Source organism: Dromaius novaehollandiae, chromosome 3 (genome assembly GCF_036370855.1).
Source record: "Dromaius novaehollandiae isolate bDroNov1 chromosome 3, bDroNov1.hap1, whole genome shotgun sequence".
In the NCBI taxonomy this organism is placed as follows: domain Eukaryota; kingdom Metazoa; phylum Chordata; class Aves; order Casuariiformes; family Dromaiidae; genus Dromaius; species Dromaius novaehollandiae.
Window position 1 is genome coordinate 6,276,763 of NC_088100.1, and position 25,433 is coordinate 6,302,195.

At 38.4% G+C, this 25,433-nt stretch overlaps 1 protein-coding gene across 7 annotated transcripts in view; it reads right to left on the reverse strand.

Moving 5' to 3' along the window:
- Positions 1-25,433, reverse strand: part of SUPT3H (SPT3 homolog, SAGA and STAGA complex component) — a 280,114-nt gene that overhangs the window by 28,149 nt on the left and 226,532 nt on the right. For all 7 annotated transcript variants that reach the window (XM_064508310.1, XM_064508308.1, XM_064508309.1 and 4 more), the window contains one exon: positions 22,980-23,090. In XM_064508310.1, coding sequence (XP_064364380.1) covers positions 22,980-23,090 — 111 coding nt within the window. The remainder of the gene's footprint in view (positions 1-22,979; positions 23,091-25,433) is intronic.

Sequence of the window (25,433 nt, forward strand, 5' to 3'; positions counted from 1 at the left end):
AGCTCTTACATCTGCCTTTGGATTGCTCTCTCGTCTTCTCTATCTAAACCTGCCTCTCCATCTTTGTCCTCAGAAACTCCACCTAAATATTTGACATTTTAATCCACTTAAAACATCTCAGACTGGACCTGCATTGATACAGACCCCAATCAGGTTGCAAATTCCAATTAAGAGCATTTAGGCATTATTTTAACATACATAAAAAATGACAGAAATCTCCAACTGTATCAAGAAGTTTCACATCCATCAGCTACTTGAAATTTCGGGGTGCCATGTTTTTCTGTAGTTGGGTATTTGCTTTGTGAGTAAATATCTCTCTATTCGTAACATTGAATTTGGATCCTATGAACCATACATTTAAAATACAACTCTTTTCCTATGTAATTCTTGACACATGCCCTTTTTAAAGGGATAGGATATAACAACATGTTGTATTGCTTCTGCCTCACTGTATTGCTTCTGCCTTCTTGTATTGCTTCTGCCTCTGTTACATAGTTTAAAAATAAACTTTTAAATCATTTTAAAATAAACTTTAAAAATCTTATGATATATTTAGAAACATAAAAAATTCTATGTAGACATTTCAAATACTTACTATGAATGTGAGATGTAAAAAGCCAACAGAAAGTTCAACTTTTAGCTTAAAATATTCTTACCAGCTACTGTTATGAGATCTTGCATAGCTACAAGTGATTCTTCTTGTTTCTTTTGTTTATTTAATACATGTGAGAACATTTTTGAAAGAGGAAGTTTCAGGTTCTTCCTTGCACTTTATCTGTATTTGTATATTTTATCCATCAACAGGGAAAGGAAATATATTTACATAAGTAATAAAATGTGATTATAAAACTGGTAAGGAAATTCAGAGGCATAGGGGATATCAAAAACCACTTTTAAGATGACCAATAAGTACTGAGACATTCAAGAATAGAGTAATCTGAAAATAAGATTCTGAATAGAAAACTGGCATGAATTATTAATATTTTAGGCCTAATCAAACAAACATATATCTTGTACTCCATCTAACAATCCTGTGATTAAGTCATTAGAGTGCTGCCTAATTCATTGCCTTCTGCATGAATTAAAAAGTAATATATCTCAAACTCTTTGCTGCTTATTCAAGGTGCATTCATCTCAATTGACTTCATTTTAGACTGTAGACATCTCAGTCTAAGCTAGTTGATCCTGCCTCCATTTTTAGTCACTGCAGAGAAATATGCCTTTTAGAAGGAGATGCATCTCTGAAAGTGCCTTCTCCTGTATGTCTACATTTGGGAAGTTGAATTCCCAATCTTATTGTCTGGAAAATTAGAACTCTATTTTAACCATATAAAGCTATACAACTCATTTTATCACCCATGTCATTTTAACCATGCAAGCCATATAAAGTGGAGTTTTCTGGAAAAAAGAGTGGCTAATCGTGCACATTATCATCAAATGGTAAATTATTAGGGGCTTCCTTTAATTACCAAGCCAGCCATCAAGTAAACCAGACAGTTCATTGAAACTGTTTTTTTTCAATGGCTGCAAAGTTGTGTAACCAACATTCTTGAACCAAGAGCCTTGTCACACAAACAACCCTTCCAAAATGCTGCAGCTTAATGACAGAAGTTCTCAATATGAAAGAAGAGAGCAGAAATCTCCTTTTACAAACAGGAGAAATTAAGTTCCCAAAGTATAGCTGTTCTGAACTCACACACCTTGCAAACTGGAAAGCAGAAAGGTAGATGCCATTTATTCATGGTATCTGTTCAGAAAAGTAGATACCATTTATTCATGGGTAGGATGACAAAAATGTGACATTTATCAAGTCTGCGGCTGTACTGAGAATGCAGAGAACTGTTGTTCCGGCTTCCTTAGACCAGACAACAATATATTCAAGCTGCGGCATCAGATTGCATCCTCTGCTACGGAAGTGCATCCTACAGTATTTTGCTTCCCCCGTTTCTTGTTGGTTTTTTAAATGCATTTAACGGCCTCAGCAGTACCCTCTTATAACACGAGCCAACTGGTACAGCTGCAGCCATCTGGGTGCCTGTTGAGCAAGAGCACGTGGGTGGCCCGGGAGCCTGGTGCAGTTTAGCACACTCAACACTGCACAGCTTGGGGACATGTTTGCAGATAAGCTCTCGGGCCTTCTCCGAATAAGCAACACACCTGATAGCTCAGAAAACGCCATTTTCAGAATCCTCCTCTGACAGTCCTAGGCTTGGCATTAGCATTTAGACAGCCAAAATTAATTTGGGTATACAGCGGAGAAAGAATGAGTTTCAGATAGCATCCTGAACTATTATTATCGTTGTTGTTATTATTATTATTATTATTCCTCCCACTTGTCTGGGGAAGGCAGATAGAGAATATACATTAGATGATTAACCAAGCCTGGGCCTAGAAAAGCGTACAACTAAGTGTTAATGCCTTTTAGTTTAGTTCAGAAACAAGCAACAAGCAGATAACCAAACTGGTTCTGAAATACTTCATCCAGAAAAGGTATCTCAAAAATGACCTTGAAGCCATAAAACAACTGTTTACCAAGTCTTGTTCTGCTCTGTTAAGAACATTTTAACTCAGAGCTAAATTAAGAAATACGCCTCAACAAGGAGCAGGCCGTAAGATACGTTATCAGGGTGTAATGAAGCAACAGGCATATCCAGCCACAGGGAACAACAGCCTCTTACGAAACTCCCTCCAAAAAACACGCTGAGGTTTTTGGTTTTGTAAAGGTTCCCCTCTGACTGATCTTTCTGAGGCACGAATTCCTGGCAGAAGGACTGACTAAATGCTCAGCTGACCATGGATCACCGGCAGTGAAGCCCTATTATATTTTATGCTGCCTCTACAGAGTCTACTTGATTAATCTGAATTATGGCCGGGACACAGGAGTGAGTCAGAATTTGCTACCTACGTGCAAAACATGGAAGGCAGGAAACAACAGCAACCTGAGCCTTTTGAATTTTGGTCTTCATAAAAACTTACTGTTCTGAAAGGGGAAGATCAGCTTAACTGCATTCTCACACCAGATGATGACAGATTAGCTGGGCTTCCGGTGCAGTCCTATCAACACTTTGGTGGTTGGCAGCAGAGTTACTGTGATCAATTAGGTTAATTAAAACTGTATGACATGCGGGCTTCATGTGCAATTCCTAACATGGTTAGGACGGAGGCAAACGTGTTACAGCATGATTTCAGCTATAATGGGTATATCTAGAAAGTCTTTTGAATCTAGGCCTGAGCCAGGGTTCAAATAACTGAATTTCCACACTCCTTGGATACAAGGATCTGCAGGCAGATGTGGAGCTTGGATGAATTGAGAGTATGATGAGAAGGTATAAAACTTGAATTTATGCAGTCCTTAAGCATGATCTAGCCAACATCATACTTCACAGGATCACAGAATCACTGAGGTCGGAAGGGACCTCTGGAGATCGGATAGACCAACCTCTTGCTCAAAGCACAGTCAACTAGAGCAAGTTGCTCAGGATTGTGTCCAGTTAGGGTTTGAATATCTCCAAGGATGGAGACTCCACAATCTCTCTGAGCAACCTGTTCCAGTGTTTGACCACCCTAACCATAAAAAAAGGGTTTTTATATATGTAAGTGGAATTGCCTGTGTTCCAGTTTGAGCCCACTGCCTTTTGTCTTATTTCTGGGCACCACTGAAAAGAGCCTGACCCTATCTTCTTTACACCCTCCCATCAGGTATTTATACATAAGACTCCCTTACCCTTTTCATCTGCTTCCCTATGGGAAGACCTCACAGGACAGGCAGCAAGGGAGTCCAAGACAGGTTGAAAGCCTGAATATAAGCCACCTTGAGGACAGTATAGTGCCACATCAACCAGGTGTCTCTGGCCAAAACAAATAATGAATAGAACACGGGTCAGAGAGTGCACCGTGCTTCAGATTTCTCTGACAAACTACCTGTCAACACAACCACAGCCACCACACGGCAGGATCAGTATTTCCCGGACAGTAAGAAAGGGCAGCAAGCCTTCCAATCCTCATGATAAATATATCAAAGAAGAAAGAAAACAGAAACCTACAAGTGTGAGAATTAGGCTAAATGAAAATTCCGGTCCAAATATCTCTGAACTTGTGGAAAGTTCAGAAGCTGCGTGAGTGAAACAGTATGACTCACCTGTCACCCAAACTAACACTTAAACCCAGCTGCTCAAGGATTTGAAGAAAGAAGGGTTTCCTGCGCAGAGGCAAACTTGCAGAAAGAACCAAACTTGAACAGTGCACAAAATGGAAAATTCCTCTGAATATGGAGGAAATTGGGTTCCACAGTTCAGAAGTTCTTGCAAGCAGAAAGCATAAAAGTGAAGTTAAAAGCAAGCATGTGAGGAGAGAGGCGTCCAGCCCATGATGAGAAGTCTAGGAGTGGAAACAGACATGTTTTCCCTAAGCTAATGCAGATCTGCAAAGATGGTACATACACAGTATGTATATGAAATCGTATATAGTGAGCTCATACTGAGCATGAAGGAAGAGGTTTCCTTCATGCCAGGATCAGGATTTTTGTTATTTCATTTTGATCTTGGTAAGTTATGCTAAAGATGAAGCAATATATATTACATATATTAATATATTATATATATTACATTAACTTGGTTTTCTTAGTTCAAGGTTGAGTCTTCATTTTCATTAAAAATATCTCTTGCTAATTTATCTTCATTTAAATTACTGCTTTATGACAATTATGATTATTTATTTTCATGCTGTAGTGCTGAGGACTCACAGCCCCTGGCCCTACTGTGTAAGGTCCAGGAGAAATACTAAACAAAATAAAACTCCCTAAGAAGTTAGTGGTCCGCATGTAAGAGCAAAAGATGCACACAGACAGAAAAGATAGGGAATGCAACAGGAAAAATGTTCACTAATATGACTCGTAATGACAGACTGGCAATCTACTTACTGACAAGAATTGTGTAAGTATCAAGGGAAAAGGAGCGTTTTAAAGGAAATATATGAAGGACGGCAAGATAGTCTTGTAGACGTAAGAGTTCTTTGCAAGCATGAGGGGCTGAAGAGCTGAACAAGAGAAAGCATAGAGATTCTTGGACTTTTTTTTTTTTAATGTAAGTGGACAAACAAACTCCATATGCTGCAATAACCAGGATAAAATGTCACAAAACTATGCAATCCTGTTTCCCCATTGTAACAAAATAATTCTATACCTAGATTTTCTTTTTCTCATATGTAAGGGAGGGTTTGTGTGTGGAAAGGAACAGGTCCCTATTAATTTGGTGCACTCCCATCATTGCCACAAAATCTGGTGTGTGCTTTACATACTCTTGTGACAGTTAAAGGCATTTATCAATGAAAGGATGATGGACCACTTTCAGGAAGCACATCCTTAACAACTTATCATGTCTTAAAGCAGTCATGGTCACCATACCACATGCCACAAACAGGTGTTTGAGTCCCTCTTCCTCCACCCCAAATTTCCTTACAGGTGATTAGCACAGAAGAAAGAATAAAGTTTAAACTGGGTGATCATCTTGTTACCTCTTCTGGTACAGGAACATCTACCATTTTTCAGAAGTGCAGCTGACGCTGGAGTTTAACATTGTTCAAAGATGCATTTTAGATCTACCTGCTCCATCTGTGTAGATGGCTGCAGAAAAGATTTAGGCAAATACAGAGTACAAATACATGTAGGTGCTTAGTATATTCAGCAATTACATGTATTCATAAAAATAATGTATGATACTGGAAAATAATACTGAACCGAAACGTTAATGCAGTCTTCCACATGCCAAAAGCTTGTATGGGTATACACATAAAGAACGTACGTAGTCAGGGAGAGACACTAACATCTTGTAATGCAATATGTTTCTGTTATACGCACTCCAGACTTCCTAACAGCTGCATATTTTAATATACATAAACCCATACTTGAAAAATAATAAAATGTATTAGTTTTCCACATTAGGCATTTATGACCTAATTTAGGAGAGTATTACATCTTTATAACTTTTAAAAGACCCATTTTGATAAAACATCCCCATAAACAGACTGAGAAAATCAGGGTAACAAGCATCTGTTGCTGCGTTGTTTTCTTAACAGGGTAATAAAATAATAACACATTTTTATAACTTTTCACAACAATATAAAGCATTAAAATTGAAACTGATATTGAAAAATGTTCTCATGGTCCTTTTTATTTTATTTTTCCACTATGTAAAGTTACAGTACTTACCAGATTAATATTAATATATCTTAATTATGTTGACACAATGGAAATTTGCCAAAGACAGTCAAAGAGTGGAAATAACTTGTTATTTCCACTAGTCTAATTAAGGTGGTGTATTTAGGCCATTTTATTCACAATATATGAGTAATATGCATATTTATAAGAACATATAGATATACTACATATAGAAAGGATGAGCCAAATTCTCTGAGAGTTTGAAAAAATGGTTATTCCATTGACTTTTAAGAGCAGCACGGATTTTACTAGTCTATCTATCTGTTCCAATAACTAATTATTAAACTTATATTTAAAAAAATTACAATTACATAGGCAATAGCTTCTTCTCAAAAGCTTATGCTAAACAGTTATTATATTTATTTTTTAGCAGAAAGATCAGACTATGTCTTGTAAGACAAAAATAATGAATAGATATTGACCGTTATAATTCTGAAGCAAAACCGCTATATTTAAAAAGGCAGGTTATCACAAATTTTGCTATTTCCTCTGAAACTGTATACCTGAACATCACGAATTCAAACTGGGTAAGCCCCTGACCTGCACTCAAAGTGGTTTTGCAGATCTGTGCTACCGAAGCACCAAGAAGTTCTACTGCATTACTTTAAAGTATGATTCATAGCTCGTAGGGCTAGAAGGGACCTTTAACAAGGACCAATCTAACTTTGCTGCATAACAGCCCACACAGGTTTCTTGAATCAGTTCTCCACATCCAATAGCTGCGGTTGAACCGGAGCATAGCTTTTACAGAAACGTCTCATCTTGATTTTAAAGTTTCCAGTCATGGACCATCTGTCACAATCACTGGTAAAGTTATTTCAGCACTTAGTTATGTTGTTAAAAATATATGCCTTATTTCTAGCTTGAATTTGTCTAGCTTAAATGTCAACCTGGATACTGGGAGAAGGACTGTTCTCGCCTAACCTAGGGCTCTACGTTGTCAATATATCCATATGTCATTCTGTCAAGGGAGAGAAATATGCACTTCTCGAGCATGGATCATTTGACCCATTTTAAACATCTTAGGAAAAGAGAAATTACAGGCCAGAAGTGCCTCTCTCTCTCCATTGACTAGAAAGGAAATCTAGGCAGTGAGCTCAGATACATATGTCTGTACCTGGCCAGAGGAATCCCACCCTGCATATTGTTATAACTCTGAATGAAAAACCCTGCAACATGAGATTTCTGGTTCCTCCGTGGATCTTTATCTTACACAACACTTTGTTCATTTTGATAAGCTACACAGATTAAGCACCTTGTGGATCTCCATGTTGCTATTTTCTAATCTTTTACAAATTTCTCCTTGAGCCCTCTCCAATGGGCAAGATCCATACCGAAACATGAACACCCAAGCTGGAACAGTGTTCTAGCTGTGCTTTCACTGACACAGAGGAACACTCTTGCGTGTGATGCTCCCCTGCTCGTCTGTCTAAGGACTGCACTGAGCCTTTTCAGCTACAGCACTGTATTGGCCCTGTCACATTCAACTGGTTACTCAAGACTCCAAGATACTCTTTCAAAATCACTGCTTTGCAAGATACAGTCCCAGGGCCTGTAAATAAAACCTATTTTCTTAATTCGCAGATGAAATAGTGAACATCTGGCTCTTCTGGAACGAAAATAGCTTGCTTGCACTTCATTTATCAAACAGCAACTCAGTAACTCTCTGTCACTAACCTGTCCTCTTCATTACTTTATAGTCCCCAATTAGCTTTCTTTTAAAATATTTGACAAGGAAACTAGACCCTAAATAAACTATGCTCATAGAACTGGAAAATTTAAGAGTTTGCAAAGTAAATGTTCCAACCTGCAATGTACACTATAAATGCAGAGCTCTAGCCACTAAGCCTATGTCCATATTGTTAAATAAAGCAACATCAGGGACTGCTTTCAGGTCAAGCAGCAAAACCTAACTGCCCTCACACATAACCCCAGGTGTCTTCTGCCCCTTGAAAACGTGTCCGAAGGTCCTAAGACAGAATTATTATCCCGTGTGCCATTCAAAGTATCTACAATGATGTGAGGGCTGCATCATACCCAACCAGTCATGTCTTCACAGCATGAAACAGAGAGTGTGTGTTGAATGCAAACGGTGTTTGCATGCGCAAAGCTTCCTGGGATGGTGTTGAAGGACTACACAGATGGAGATATCCAAACCTGGATGTCCTGGATCTGTCCCTCTGGGAATGCTCCCTGCTACACCCTCTTTTCTTCCAGCACTGGTAAGAAAGTGCTAATTGGCACAAGTTGGGAGTATCCTAACTACTAAGTAGTACAGACTGCCAGAGGTCTAGTGCTTGAGTTCACAGCCAGGCCCTATATATTTAGCAGCTTGCTGTGGACAAAATATCCCTGGCCTGATACAGGTTTACCTATCAGAAAAACCTAGACAAGCTATGTACTGAACTTCTTCCTAATTTCTGAAAGCATGCCACTAAGGAAAGTTTCTCTGACTTGATATTACAATGTCAGAGCCTCATTTACGGTGGTGAAAGTCAGAACTTCCCAACATCTAGTGCTATTCTTGAGGTATGTGTCAGAACTGCTAAAGCCATTAGGTTACCGTTGACTACAGGCAGCTGAATACTGCCACATCAGCTTCAAGTTAAATACATTTTTTTTGGAAAAAGACGTTATTAGAGACTTTGAACCCCAATTTCTTAAAAATATAGTTTATGAAGTTGGAAATGATTTTTTTTTCATGAAAAATAAATATAAAGAGTTGCTTCAGCAACCAAAAGGAAATTGTGCTTTGATGAACTGGGAAGTGTGCAATAAATTACGGGAAGCAAGTAATACTACACATTGTAACCTTTGCTCACAGACACGGCATTAAGTGTTTCTTACCCTATAATACAACCGATAAAGATTCTTGGCGTCATAACTCAGGTCTAGTTACCTTTTCATGCTCCTCTGAGAGCTCTAATGTCAAGCTGCCAGCTCAGGTTGAACTTGGATAAACTGGAATTCTTAATCTCCTGCCTATTGCAAATCTTCCATCTCTTTTCTTGACCATTTTGAACAGGGTCACCACTGAGGCATATAACATGGTTGCCATCTCCAGCACTGCATACTCTCCATGTCCTCTCACTCAGATTGCAGCTATGTTTTATCATCTTTTTCCAGATAACAATTCCAGTGGCAAGGAATTGCCTTTCTTACCCCTTGTTCAGATCCTGATCTTGGTGAAGAAGTTAGGGAAATACACTTGCATCTACCTTTGAGGAAAGCAGCATTTTCTTGCTCCTATCAAGTCATAAGGCTCCTGCAAAGGTCACATCCATCACTTTGAACTTCCCTCTCAGCTGCATGCATTACCGAACTTTCAAACCAGCACATCTTCTGCTTTACCTTTTTGGTAGAAACAAGTAAATAGCAGAGTAATATCATCACCCACCATCACTGCAGTTCTTAAAACTCTTCTCTGCTATATAAAAATCTTACACTCTTGGATAATTTATGTACTGAGACTACGTCCTCACATGCTATCCTCATAACACTCTCCTTTACTCTCCTGTTTATCTTACTAAGATTCTTCTATATATATATATAGTATATTGCAGAATCTATTCAGCTTCTGGTTTGTATTTGCATATTACAAATAATATGCAAATACAGCAGAATCCCACGTCTTACTGATGTTCTTACATTGAAAAGCATTAAAAATAATAACTTTTTTTTCCATTTTAAGTTAAATGACAGTTGACTTCTGGCATATAACTTGAGATTCCAGAAAAAGAAAAAAATATGTTCAGGAAATGCCAACATTCCCCTTTAGAAAAAACAGTAAAAACAGTACTCATTCAAATATCTCAGCCCTTGCACTCAAACCCACTTGTCACGTTTGTTAATTTGGAACTGCTTATAAAATTATGTCCCCAAGTTAATATTCCTTTATAATGTGAATGGCTTTCAATGTGTGCTCTAAAGAGCAGGGATTACAAGCTCGTTATGACTTTGCTGAGCCATCCAGGTGCTCTCTTTCGTACCTAGTTATCTCAATTGTACCACCTAAATATTACATCAGTAAATTCTCAACAAACATGAATATTATCTAGTAAAGTATTCAATCCCAAGCTTCTTAAAGTGGCAACAAATACTACCTTTCTATTGTACCATATGCTTGGTTTTTTTTTTAACTCTATGCACAATGGTGAGATTGTTTAAACTTTCTTATTAACAGATGCAGCAAAGGGTGTTTGCTTTTTCTCAGAAGCACCTCATCCACGCTCATAATCTACAGTGTATCTTCTTATGGCAAATTTAAGTATCATACCTAAACACCAACTAGCACTAGTTTTCTTGATGGTAATTACTTCCAGTTTGCCCCTCTCCCCTCAAAAAAACTCCCAAACTCTTCACCACCAACAGAAGTAACCTAGTGAAATTCCTAATGTCTCACTCCCAGGCCATCTGTATTGCAATAACTCTACATGGAGACTGCTTGCTTCCAGCGGTTTTATCACCTTGGGCTGTAAAACTAACACATGTAGATCTCCGAGAGTTTTATTTTTGCTGTTGTCTCAATTCTTTACCATCAAAACCGGCAACCCTGTCACCGCATCACCGTGTTTCGAGCCCTGCCATTCGTCCAACGCAGCTCCGCCAGGCTGGATACCGGCCCCTTCCTCAGCTACCTGTTAAGCTGCTCTTAGCAAACGGAAGCAAATTTATTGAGCAATTATTTCTTTTGCATCTGCACCATGCCAGGCTTAAAAGTTAATACTCTTACTGATTCATCCACTACTAGCAGTATTAGAATTTAAATGACGTGAAATCAGAGGCAGAAGATTCTTAGAAATGAATTTTTCAGGGATTTCTAGATTCTGATATTCCTTTCAAGCATTTCCCTACGTTTCATCATTTTCTCCAGTTCTATTAGCAATCCAATATTGATCCATTGCTGTACCCTATTTAAATTTAAATCTATCAAGCAACTTCCAAAATTTTCCAGCAAAGCAAACATTACAAGGCCAGTAAATGATCCTATCTTGATTTCATCCCATTTTATGCTCAGTGCTAATGCTTTTTGAGGACTCTTATCTATCTTCTCTTATTCTGGCACCTACCTTTACAGCATGCACAGATAGACAGCTTGCCCTTCCTCAGTTAAGCTATATAAATGTAGCTCTTTCAATATCCATGTTCATCTGCAGCAATGCAACACAGACAGCAAAAAATAACTGAATCTCAAACTTCAGCCTATCTCTAGCTTAACCTAATATCTCTCCCCAGTAAGCATTTTTTGGAAACATTCTGCCTTTCATCCCAGCAGTGGAAAAGTATCTTGTCTGCTCCATCAAATCTACTACCAGTGCCTTTAAGATCACCATTACTAACAAAAGAACTACCATAAGTTAAATGCCCACAGAAACCAACATGCCAGGAAGAATCACTTTATATGCAAATAAAAAAAACATTAAAGCCTTTTGCATAGCAGAAAAGATTTTCTTAGTTTTGCCCTTAGATATGCCTTAGTTTTCTTTGTTTTAATACACATCTAGGTATAGATGTATTTACAAACTATATGTGTATTTTTGATACATCTTTACCTCCTACATGCAATAATGTTTTAAAAAATGAATGCTGAGGTAACAAATAAATCAAAATAGATGTTATTAATAATACTGAAGGCCCCAATTCAGCATACACATTGGTCAGACTGAAGTTATAGTTTAGATATTAGGCATATGACCACTTTGCTGAACTGAGGTTAACACGATCTTGAAGTTAAAGCCAGAAAGCTGGAACAATGCAAACATTCAAGGAGCACAAAAACACCAAATTGAAATTAGTTGCCTCCAGTCTGGTGCTTAAGTTTGATTCAGCTGGAGAAATATTTGCAAGCACTTCTATCTGGGTCTTGTTATAGGACTACATGAATGAGAGAACAGGCAAGTAGAACAGAAAAGAATTATAGGAGTTATAGAAAAACACTGCCACGTGGTCCTGGCGTTCCCAGATTATTGTCTGTTGCTTTTCAGAATTCCCCTGTTTTTCTAGAGATTTTATTCTCTGGTGTGTATTTTTCCTTGCAAAGTGACAAGTCAGCGATCCTAGAGACGTCCGAGGGTATAGCTTCTACCCAAGTTCAATTCAATAGCACACGTCTGTCTTGTCTATCTTACCGCTAGCGACAGAAATAAAATTTAAAATGCAGATGCTGTTCACAGGAAGAAACTGCAAGCTTCTTGCGATTTTCTTAAAAACAGATGAATTCCAACTCTAACAGTTGTAAGACCCTGAAGTCTCACAGTGTTTCATCCGGACTGCTCACCTCCTGTGCTACGAAGCAAATACGACAACTCATGTTGCACTGTGTGATGGTGTAAGTACATTATCCTGCTGCCTAAAAGCAAACGTATACTAACACACTCATAAAAACAAGAAAGCAATAGGGAGATGGACTGTTAGTCTAGGTAGTGACAAGTAAGAAAAAAATATATTACTCCTAAGATTCCTGAATTATCAAGCAGTTACTCAATAATGTCTGTACCAGTAACGTGTGTAGCGTACGCACTACACGGACGTAATATCATTATCTTTACAAGAATTAATGCAAATTACTTAAGATGCGCATGTTCCTGTATCGTCTCCTTGTGTATCTTGGAATCCTGGAATTCTTAATTAAGTCGCCTTCTGCTCCAGTGTCTGCTCGCAGAATTACATTTGCTCACCTTACCCCTCAAATACATTTTTATATAGCTGTTGCTACATTTTATACTACCATGAGCAAAATTCCAGAAGTCAGGTTCTCATTTATACTAAGGTCCTATAAGCCTCTCAGGAGGCACAAAAGAACATACATTTCATTTAAAAAATGATGTATTTTTACCCTAGGATCCTTTTATGCCAGTACAACTGTGTGCAAAAAGCCTCTAGTACATATTTGAATTTGGCCATGTATAGTTAGAAAAATAAATAAATATGCATGGTTTATGAAATTAGGAGTTGCTTTGTTTGATATGAGAGATTCAGTTAATTGTAAGCTTCCGAGCCAACTTCTTATCGCCTCACTAATGGAGATTGTCAATTTTTTTTTTTGTGAATCAGAATTGGTTTTGTTATGAGATGTGAAAAGCAATAAAGCAAAATCTAGCACTGTGAGCTCCTGTGCTTTAGCAAGCTGAGCTTTTTTAGTACTTCCAGCACCGCATGCTTGACAAGGCAGCAACACGACGCAGCAGCAATCTTTTGCACTGTTGTGCAAACTACATTAGCAGAGTGGTTTCAAGCCAGTGTCTCCCACCTCCACAGAACCACGTCCATGCTGCCTCCAAGGCTTGCAGGCTGCTTGCAACAATTCAGGTCCTGTGTTGTGCTTTAAGACACTGATGTATGTGCAATCCTAGAATTTTAAATGTCCCCACAGGATATCAAATACTATCCAGACCATTTGTAAATACTTTCCCAGCGCTCCGCACAAAATGAGCCAGTTCTTTCCAAAATCGACTTAAATGACATTTTTTGTCTTATCTAAGAATCTATGTTCCCGTTTAATAAAATCGTCTGGGCAACTTACTGTTTCATCAGCACCGCGAGCTTATGCCTTCATTAATAAATTCTCTTTGAGTATTAAGATTACCCCCAGTAGAGACAGCTGGGAAACTGTAATATAAAGTCAAACAGCACATTTAATGACCAAAGGACTTCTGGAAACTTAGTCCAAAATGATACATCATTGTGTCAGACGCTCTTAAGCAATATGCAGTTTGGTCTCCCTCTTTAGAAATACGAAACCCCCCTGAAACCGCTACCACAAATTGCGAACCTTTTAAATTACTGCCAAGCCACCTGCTTTTCTCCAGGAAACTTCATAAACCTCTCCAAATTAGTAATGTCATTAAGTAAAGCTTAGAGAACCTTTGTTATCCTGACGGAGTATTAGCTGTTTAGCGTAAGGAAACCAACAGGGATATATATACTGTCGTGTATATTGTATACTCCATTCCAGATCAAATGCTTTAAAATATTCTTAAATTTGCTCTTCTTTTTTATTTAATGTCTCTGGGAGAAAACCGCGTAACCTTATTCTCGGGATTAACCGCACCGTGATGAAGAAGCTGTGTTCAGGAGTATGGGAGATACTCCAGCTGCTTGCTTGCCCTCCAGTGATGCTAGAAGCTATGTAAACCAACAGCGCAGCTCTGCATTTTGGGACAGCCCTCGCTGCCCCTGCTCGTCGCCGGCCTTGCACGGCTCTCCGCAGAGCGGGGACGGAGGGGATCTGCACGCGCCGTCCGCCCCGGCGCCAGCCCGAACCGTGCCATCTCCTCTCGGAGCAATTCATCCCCTGCGGTGATTTAGAGGACAGTCCGGTGGCACTGTTTGGGGGAGGGCGAAAGCAGAGGGGAAGGGGTATAAATCAGAGGTGACTGGCAGGTAAAGGATATTTGCAGCAATCAGCCAAGCCATGTGCACGCTGGCACAAATTCAACGCCATCATTTATAAAAAGTTTAAGGCAGGCGTACACAAAAGGGGGTCTGGTGCTAACTAAATCCACAGATAGATTACACGCCACTGGAATAAACACTTCCAGATGCTGGCACACAAAACCCTTTTACAGAAAGAAATGTTTTCTTTCATAAATCTGAGCGGAGGAACCGTGCGGTGGGGGCTGGGAGGGAAGGGAACAAGATTTCCAAACTGCCATCTGACTTCCTACCGCTTTTACAGAATAATAACTCATATTTTCAAATACACAGTGTGAACATTATGGAATAACAAATAACTACAGACAATAGCTCGGAGTACAGGCAAAGACATCGCAAATATGTGACTGTTTCATGCACGAAAATCCTATTTTTGCTTTCAAAATGAGAAGAAACAATGAAAAATGTGTATTTTTATAGATCAGAAATTGAAGAGATAACTGAAGGTCAAGTTTTCGAATGCCTTGCACTACAAATATACATTTCAATTCCAAAAAATGATTACAAATGAAATCCTGCCTTCTTTAAAATCAGTATCAATTGATTTGGATTATCAATGGGGGCAATATATCATATACAGGACCCTAAATATCAGAGATTTTTGGTCAGATTTCGGTTTCAATGTACCTAATTTCTTTTAGAAACAGTATTCAAAATTCTACATCATTCGAGTGCTTTAGAAAAATTTAGATGTAACATATCCGCAGTGTGTATATTGAAACAATTATTGAAGACTGTATTCCAAAACTTTTCACTACTGTTTTGGTCTGAAGCATGCAGAAAAAAATTCCTTTCAGTTAAGAAGAATAACTTGCAGACCAAATGTAAAGGAGACTTTTTTTATGCATACGGCACAATAAACTTGCTTTTTGGAATTCTCTGTTTTGCTTATCTTATTTATCTTAAAAAAACCAGCCACCACACCATCCCTTATATTTTCAAAGTTTCCCTCACTTCTTTCCACCTCCAGGATCTGCTGCTTCAGTCTCCCACAAGCTCAGCTTTGCCACGTCTCCAACTAATAGTCCATGGATTTTGGTTTCTATAGGAAATCAATAGTACCTGGAACACTTGCACTCGTTATTTCAGAATCCATAATAGCTTGGCAGTCTTGTGTAAGGCTCGAGTAAGGTGACTCTCCACCACAGGACATTCTCTGGTGCTGCATGTTCTTCACACCAGGAACGTCACAAGCAGCATCACAAATACGGCTTTGTAGACAATCGTCGTGTAATGATGCCTATGCAACTTTATGGGACTGAAATAGTAGGAAGGGAAGGTTTAGACTAGCAAGTCATTTCATGCTGAAATTACCCATGGCCTGAAGTAGTATTCTACCCAAAATGTAAACACGCAGGTTATACCCTGGGCTCACTCAGCCTGCTCCATGCCACGTGCTGATGCTGCTGAGCAACGGCCACTGTCTCCCATAGCTCTGGGCCGTATTTCCTCCTACAATCTCTGCTTCCCTTTAGCTACACATCTAAACCACTTCATTCCAGAACTGACATAAAGAATCCGTTTTGGAAACATTTTCCAATTCTTTTTGCCTGCGTTCTTACAAGGTTGTAGCTGACTGCTTTTTTTAATTTCATGACAGAGGATGCTAACTATGCTTTTGACTAGAGTTGTTGTCTCACAGTCACAAGCACTACTTAGAAACTTGTATTATTCAGCAATTGAGTCATTTCAAAGAACTTGAAATAATTTCTTTAGAGACTTTACGTTGGCCTACCTGGTAAGAAACGTAAAATGTACATCTGATGATTTTGTTATCACAACAGCATACTAAATATTATTATTTAGAATAATATTAGGATGAATATTAGGATAATATCTATAGGCCCTGTCAGGACTTCAGATGATTTTCACTGGGTACTTTACAGAGATAGCCTTTATTCTGCTGTGCTCAAAATCTAATTAACTGAGACCACAGAGGATATAACAAACAGGTGGAAAAAAAAGCGTGCTTGTTTAGGATGCCAAGCATGAAGTGCCCTACGGCTGATACAAAAACACTGGAGCACAGACGGTCACACTGTATGAAAGAGAAGATGAGGGCAAAAGATACCTTTTAGCCAAGACCGAGGAGAAATTCATACACAAAAACCACCATAGGGTCAGACATAAGGACAAACAAAATCTGTACTTTTAAGTTTTCAGTGGACATAGGTACATCAGGAGTACGTTAGCGAGTGCACTCGGCTACCAGCACGTCTTACCAGTGCAACCCACACTACAAATTTCAAGGACTAAATGGAGCAATGAGCAGAAGGTCCCAGGCCATTTCGATTTTTGTTAGGTTTATAGTTTCAGTGCCTTATTTATACTTGCATTTAGATATTCTAGCCTGCAAGGTTTTATGAATGAAAGCCATTTGAAAAATAAATGCGCTGGTAATAGCTCATTAAAGAGAATACGCAGCTGAATGGCTCTAAATTAAACAACTGCCGATAATTTTACAAATCGAAATGAATATTTTGAATGAACTTCCTTTACGTATCTTAAAGGAGTGTTTGTAATAGGCCTGAAGGATCCTGAATCTAAATCTAACATATTCTTCTTACTGTTATTATTTTACTTGGCTTGCTAGTCTGTAAAAACATTGAACTTAGTAGAATTTGGATTGATACTGACTTTGATTCCATTTAAATTCTGAATTTTATTGAGATCAGAGATGCTGCCATGGTGTAAAGTGAGCAAGAGTCCAGAACTAAACTGAGTCCAGAACTGCGGGAAAGAAGAGGAATACATGCAGGTCATGCTAAAAGTTATAGCAATTTGTTCCATCTTAGAAAGACTTTCCACTAACTTCTCATTGAACTCCAAGTAGTCAATTCTTCACATGTAAGAGAAGTAACTCTCTTATTCTCTTTGTTCTAGGCCAGACTTCAATGCACGTCAATACCTAGATCACTCATCAGAATGAACTATGAAGTGACTTAATCATATGGTTATAGTCTCCAGGTAAAGGGCTGAAACACCAGTATGATTCTATTTGTGATCTATTTGAGGGTAGACTGACTGAATTGAGATTTAACGACCGGACATCCAAGATTATTCTACTCCTTAAATATCTTAATGAATAGCAAGAGAAGGAACATGTGTAGAGGAGTATAATTACAAATAGAGGTTATATAAAAGCATTAGAATAATCATATATATTGTCTTAATTTTATAGTTAAATGTAAATTCATCTCTCAATATAAAAAGTCTGTTAATCCTACGTAGGCAAATTTCCCATTAATTCTTGCTGGAATAAGGAAGTAAGATTTAGCCTGCAATGAAATAATGCACACAAAATGTCTCACTGCTTTAGTCTAAATGCACAGGACACAGAAAAATATTCAGTTAGAAAATATGGAATTGCATCATCCCACATGATGAAGAGTTACATATTTCCCATTCCCGTCTTGCAAAATTATATGGTACTATGTTTTAAATGAATCATTTGTACCTCTGTTCCTTGAAAGTCTGGATCATGCTTTAAAGTAGGCAACAGTGAGCACCACCCAACATTGTCAATAGAGAATACGTGGATAAAATATCTGTCTAGACTACCTTAGACATGATACAGTGGAGAGGAATCTAGAGTACACTTGCTGCGTTCCACTGTGGCTTGCACTCTGAGACAAAAACCTAAATGCTCTAATTATGCTAGTCGTTTTGACATAGCTATTAAGGTCAAAATAAACGCAAACGGATCATTTTCACTACTTTAATGTTAGTTTTCATTTACCATATGATTATAAAACTTCCAAAGTGCTCTTTTTGTCCAAACCAACATCTATCAAATGCTGCTAAAGAATAAATTACACAGCTCAACTCTTCTCCCAAAACTGCCTTATCAGGAACACCTATCACAATCCTCAGATGGAAGAGATGGACAATCATGATGAAATGATAAGAAAGAAAGATCAGCTGTCAGAAAATATCACTGTTGATACTTGACAGATATATAATAACCATCTTGAGAAAAATATTCCTGAAAGAATGTATATTTTTTGATACAAAATATGGTCCTATACTTGCTTTTTAAACAGAAATAGAATCAAAATGCCCAATGATTGTACGGGACTGAGTTTTGTAGATAAAGCTAATACTTACTTTCAGGTTTTCCATTTGACAGGTAACACTAATATTTTGAATAGTTCTACATCAAAGAAGTTTTCAACAAGATTTCCTTCAGAAATCTCAAGTAGTTTCTGAAGGAAAAAAGGCCTGCAGCTGGTAACTAAAACTGATGTTGTTCTTCTCAGTTCCATCAAGTTTCACCACTCAAAATCAGCAAGATTCAATGAAACCCACATACAGTATTAATCATGTCACTACAACTCAGCAATAGCCAGGGCACTGGGGTGTCTCATTAACTGGAACAGAATCAGAGGCTTACAACCTTTGGGAATGTTCTGAATATACATACACGTAGGTCAACTAGGTCTCAAAGTTGAAGGAATGAAGTTGGCAGGAATCCTATCAGGATTCAGATCATGGACTCTAAAGTTGGGAAGGTAGAAACTGTGAAGTCCCATATTAAGCATAAGGTCCCAAATTCATTTTCATATATGCAGAAGCCTAGAAATCAGAGAGCATGCATTGTCCTATAATGTTCTTTCAACAGTTGGTTTCCTAAACTACTGGAACCAGTCAGCATGACCAGCCAGTTGGCGTGCAAGGCCATAAGCCACAGGTGTTTTGAGGGAGTTTGTGTGCCAAGGGTTTCTCACAGTCAATAGCATCCCTGGGATGCATTTTCCAAGAAATTTTGCTTTGTTCCTGCCGTCCGCTTGCCCCCACTTCTGGAGTCATAGACCCAGGAAACTCAGGTTAATGACTTCAGCGTGTTGTATATGTAAATCAACTACAGTAAATTAACTTCTCCTTCTTCAAGGACTTATGCACATGTATATTCACAGAGTGCATGACTCCAACAGCACACTTCTCCATACAAACTTATCAGCAGACCTTCAAGTTTTCACATGGTAACAATGATCAGTGTGTCTTAATTATCATAATGTTTGGTAAAAATGAAGACAGAGCTCTGAGTAGCCCTCTGCAAACTATATTGAAAAAGACTTCTGCAACAAATACACCTTCATGATGTTGAGCTCTACTGGCATGTGTCTAACCAGATATGGAGGAGTTATACTAGCAGTCTTACAGCAGATCTTTGTATAACCAGATATGGCCATTTCTTTCGATTGCAGTAACAGGAACCAATTGACAAAGGATTTAGTTCTGTCTGGGCAGAAGGTGTGGGTACTCTGACAAAGTCCCTGGAGGCACATTCATACTAGCAGAATGAAAGTTAGAAACGAAAACAGCTAAGTTTGTTTCCTAGGTAGTATGAAACCTTGATACAACTTGGGACAGCAGACCTTTTTATAATAACAGACTTGAGGAATAAAAAAGGTTCATCAAATGAAGAGAAAGCTAAACTCACTTGGTTTCATCCCTTTGAGTAGTAGTGAGCAGGAAGAGTAGAAACCAAGATAACCAATTCTGCCTAACAAGGAGAACCATTTGGTGCTCATGCTGTGGGGACTGGAATGTGACAAGACTGAGATAACTTTGTCTCCCTGAATCCCATGTGAGGGGGTCTAGAAACAGCCTAAGATGACTGTTGTGAGAACAGGTTTGACCAGCTGGGATGAGAAGTATCATCAGAACTCTATCTTGCCATATCTTCTCTTCTGGAGGACCTTTCAGCAATGGAGTGATGGGAAAGGTCTACATCAGACAGTTTCACCAGAGAAAGAGATCTGACAGGGATCCTTGGTATCAACTACTGCTTTGTTGTTTACATCTGAAATGGAAAGGTCGATTTTGGAAATTCCTGGAATAAAATGAACCTATGAGATCCATTCACTCTGTTTCCTCCAACATGGAAGTTAGGGTGGTACACAATGAAATCTACACTGGGGATCTAAATTTAATGCTTTTAAGGGTGACTCTTCAGCCACTTCTACTAGCAGATCTTTATCTACATCAGTATTTCATGAGCTTAAGTTCACTTTCAGAAAGCAAACGGCCAAGGTTGAGCTAATATGTCCTGTACTGGCTTTGACCACTTGTAATACTTCCTACTAAACTCTCTTGAATCTGGGAAAATTAAGGATCCTATGCTGCTTGTACTAGTCAGAATACTACTTCAAAAAGAATTTCTCAAACCAAGATGCCCATCAATGTCACCTGTACCAGACAGTCATGAGAACTGGTCTAATAAGTATGAATTAACAATAGGATTCAGAGGATACAGTAAAAACAGTGAAATTCCTCTGCTTTGCATGTTCAGCAGGAGAATATGGGGCAGGACGAACACCTAGCTAACCTCTGATGGCCTTCAGGCTGTTACAAACACTGAAGCTGCAGCTGGATAGGTGTCACCACAGGATCACAAGAAGTGCACCAAGTAAAGCCACCTTTCTTCCTGCCTCAGTCATGCTGTTGGGGAGGTCAAGCAGACTTGCAAAGAAACTATTCCGAAGGGGGTGGCAACAGGAGCAAGCAGAAGTCATCAAAAAGCAAGTGGTGCCACAGTACTGCTCAAAATGGCTAAATACAGTATTTTAAAAACAACACTGTGACAGATTGGCAATACGAAGAGGTAGAGTCAAAGAAAGTGTCAATCTACTTTCATGCTTATTGCACTTGTAAGGAACTTATGGGAAGTGAGGGGCACTTTCTTCTTAAACGTCTGTGACAGGACTGAAGTGGTTTGTCCCAAGAATTGCCAATAAGCCTCCTGACAGGAAGAGTTAACTATATTTGAGGGAAAATATGGGCTGATTTCAAATGCCTACACTGAAATAGCTTTCAAAATGCTTTTCCTGAATGGTTTCATTAAAAAAGGGAAGTGTACTACTAGCTCTACAACATCTGTATGTATCTAGAAGATGGCCCAAGATTCTCTCCCTCTTTCTTGGCCTGTTTAGAGGGAGCAAGGTCCGCTCATCTCATCAACCAGATTGACAGAAGGTAATGTCAACAAATTAAAATTTTCAGTGACCTGGACAGTGGAAAGTTCACAAAATAGCAGTACATTAAAAACATCCGATTATTTTACTACGTGTTGTGGTTGCAGAGCAATTTCAAACTTCAATTAATTATTGAGCTGCGTTTTAGTGAGGATGGGGAAAGGAAGAGTCACCTCTCTGTCATCATTTTTGTGCTGCTCTTCCCTCCTTTATAATGTTCTCTTCTTTTAGAAGCTATCTCCATGTTCTTAGCTGCAACTCTTGAAAACTTCTGCTAAAAAGCATTCTCTATTTTGGACTAGAAATTCTATCCTATAATTTACATGATCTTAATCTACCATTTGCGGGTGGCAAAAGAGAGAGGTAAAATAACAGTATAGATAATTCATTACAAATACATATCAACTATCATAAATAACCCAAACATGTAGTACCATTTATAAAAGCATTGTCCACAGTTCTGACATGAGGAAAGTTATAACTTCACATACCCTTTTTTACTACTTCTAAATCATTTTTATGGAGATGAATTTCCTCCAAATTTAGAGTCATTTTCCTTTTCTAAAATACTTCCAAAAATGGACAATTTCTTCCTGATTTTTAGCAGATCTGATCCAGGGCTTTTTGCTGTAATGATATCTTTGACATTCATTCTTTTCTAAATGCAGATGTTAAGGGGTAAGAAAGGATATATGCCACATAGAACAGCTGACCATAGGAAAATGGCCCCAATTTATGACATTAGAGACAGAAAACTCTCACATTTTTATCAGCTGAGAAATTTAAATACAGAACTTGTTTGGCTGCTCTGAACAATGGATTTGCAATTTGCGTAGAAAAAATGACAGCAAAACCTCATAATCCATCAGTGTTTTACCACAAGCTTAGTTCTATTACATTTTAGTCAAGGTTCAAAGTTGTCTGAAGAAACCAATCTCTTCTTTCTCCAACCCTAAATGTGTCACTTGAGAGTTCAACTTCCAATAGAAGCAGTATCTGACACACAACTAATTTTAGAATATAAAGTGCTCCTCACCATATTGGAATACATATAATTTAAAATAACTGTAAACCTAAACTGTGCAAAAACAGAAAATTCAAGCACTAACAAAAAAGCATAATTTGTAATTGAAAGAAAATAATATTTAAAAGAAAAAAAAACTTTTTTGTCCTTCCAAAAAGAGACAGAAATTACTAAGTTTTATTTCCCAAGAGAATTATGCCACTTTTATAAAGAAAATTACAGTCACCACAAATTGCTCTCAACAATTCCATAGCTTCTTCATTTGACCACTTGAAAATCAAAGTTCTTTAAGATTATAAATATAACTTTTTATAACTCTGTTATTACGTACTGTGAATGGGGAAAAGGGGCCAATCTTGTGGCCATAGCGTCGAATGGCCTCTCTGATGTGGCTGGGCTGGATGGCATCGCTTTGAGCCTCGATACCACAGGCTGCAGTGCTCTGCAACAGAAAAACACATAAATTGTTACTAAATCAAAAACACACAACAGACCTACAGTGCATAAAGTATGAAAATAAACCTTTATAAAATGGACCATTTTTTTTTTTCCTGAGGATACACATCATTGCTGCCACACACTACATTAGAGAAAAAAGCTATTAACAAATCAAAGAGGACTTTGACATGAACTTTGCTTAAGAGACCCAGAGAACACTATATTTGTCCTCTTAAATCTTTCACCTAGTGCTGCTGTATGTTGCAATTGAAAAGAGCAGCAAATGCTCAAGCTAAGATGAAAGGGTCATATAAGTCATACTGCAATAACCGCAGGAACTATTTTTAAAACTTTTCAGGCTTTCATTATGATGTCAAGGGGTGGTGAAAATATTGAACAAGTACCCAAAGCGGAAGGCAATCTGACACCAAAATCACAACCGAATAATATCACATTGAAGTTTGAAAATAAAACACGTGACACTACAGTGTTAGAGAGATGAAAAAATATTTTAATATCTCAGAGTGGGCTGTTTTCAAAATTCAAATGAAGTTTTTGGACTAAGAACCTTAAATTAAAAAATAATGTTTCACTGCTTCCATTCCACTGATTTTACCAAAATATCCCCTGGATTTTAGAAGCGAAAGTTACTCTTTTCTCTTTGCTAACTGAACAATAATGTTGGTTAAGGCCTCACCCAGACATTCAAGATAGCTGTTTGCCAGAATCCAGACAACTTATGAGAGTGATGGCTGTGTGGTAATAAATCCATGAAAATGGTGTTGGTGAATGCACTAAGAATGACAAAAGCGTACTTTGCACATTGAAATCTGCTGTACACATACCCACAGATCCCATATATTGGCAGTTTATAGCAACATTTTCAAACTTGGGCATTGGGAAAAAAAAAGGTTTCATTTTCAAGAGTGCTGAGTCGACTGGCGTCTGTGTGCATACACAGAGAATATTTGTAATACGATGGCGGATTCTTCCCTTGCTGATTGACATGCATAAAGGGCATGTGAAACCCAAATATTTTCTGCTGGACTGGGCCTTCAGGTACTAATAATAGCATTCGCCGAGAAAATATTTTTCTCAATGCCTCAGTTATATCTATGCCTATTAAAATTAAATAACTGATGGGAATATTTTATTAAAAGCCTGCACTTTTTAGAAGATAGGTATTTTTAAAGGTATTAAGTAAAATACCAGGAATTTAAAAGAAACTTACAAAATTAGTGAAATACAACATATCAATAATTACATCTCTAGCTAAATCCTGGTGCCTAAGCATGACAATGGAAGGCATCCACAGAAACTGAACATCATCAAATCTAATATAAAAAAGGAAGTGGGAAAAGCAGTCCTAAAGTCTTAAGAAAGATTTTAGGATGATTAAAAGCTTTTAAAATGGTGTATAACCAGGGCAGAGAAAAGGCTGCATTTAGTGGGAACACCTACAGCCCTGATGACTCTACAAGGACAAAATACACCGTTTTTCTAACTGTCACTGTGAAAATTACCAGTTAAACCCTGTGAAAAATGAGCACTGGTTGTAGGAGAATAACCCACATGCGAAAATCACAGGTCCCTCCATGGCTCGGCAGCAAACTGAGTACTGCCACTACGTTGTTTGCAAAAACATCCTAAGTGACAAGCACAGAATATCCTAACCAGTTTATTTAATCAAATCTATTTCCCCTTTGGTTTTAAGGTACAGATATCCGAATATCAAGGATCTACCACAGAAGACAGGAATTGTAATATTTACATTCCACATACTGCCTATGAGATATTCTATTCAAAGTAAAGCAAATGATTCGATTGAAAGGAACCGCCTGGCATAAAAATAAAGCGGGTCAGGCAAAGTTGTTAGAGGCAAAGAAGGCAGTTGCCTAACGCTGCGGGGAGCAGGGAAATACAACCACCTCTCTGCCTGCTTTGCTTACGCTTTGACCCTAGAAACCTTCACTAGCTGCTACTGCCAAGCAAGGGGTTGATTACATGGGGCAATGTCTACTCCGGGGGCTCTATAGGAGCCTCAGGTTACCCTGAGAGGTTGTGGAGTCTTCTTCCTTGGAGATATTCAAAAGCCGTCTGGAGACAATCCTGGGCAACGTGCTCTAGGTGACCCTGCTTGAGCAGGGGGGTTGGACTAGATGATCTCCAGAGGTCCCCTCCAACCTCAACCTCTTTGTGATTCTGTGATCCGCTCATCTTGGAAGGAGCAGCTGTCACTCTGGCTCTGCTCCCCTCCCCTCTCCTTCTCATGACAGATGTAAGCCCAGCTGTCTTTACATCAAAAAAATTCATCTGCACTATTACTGAGAAGTCTTAAATTATTTCT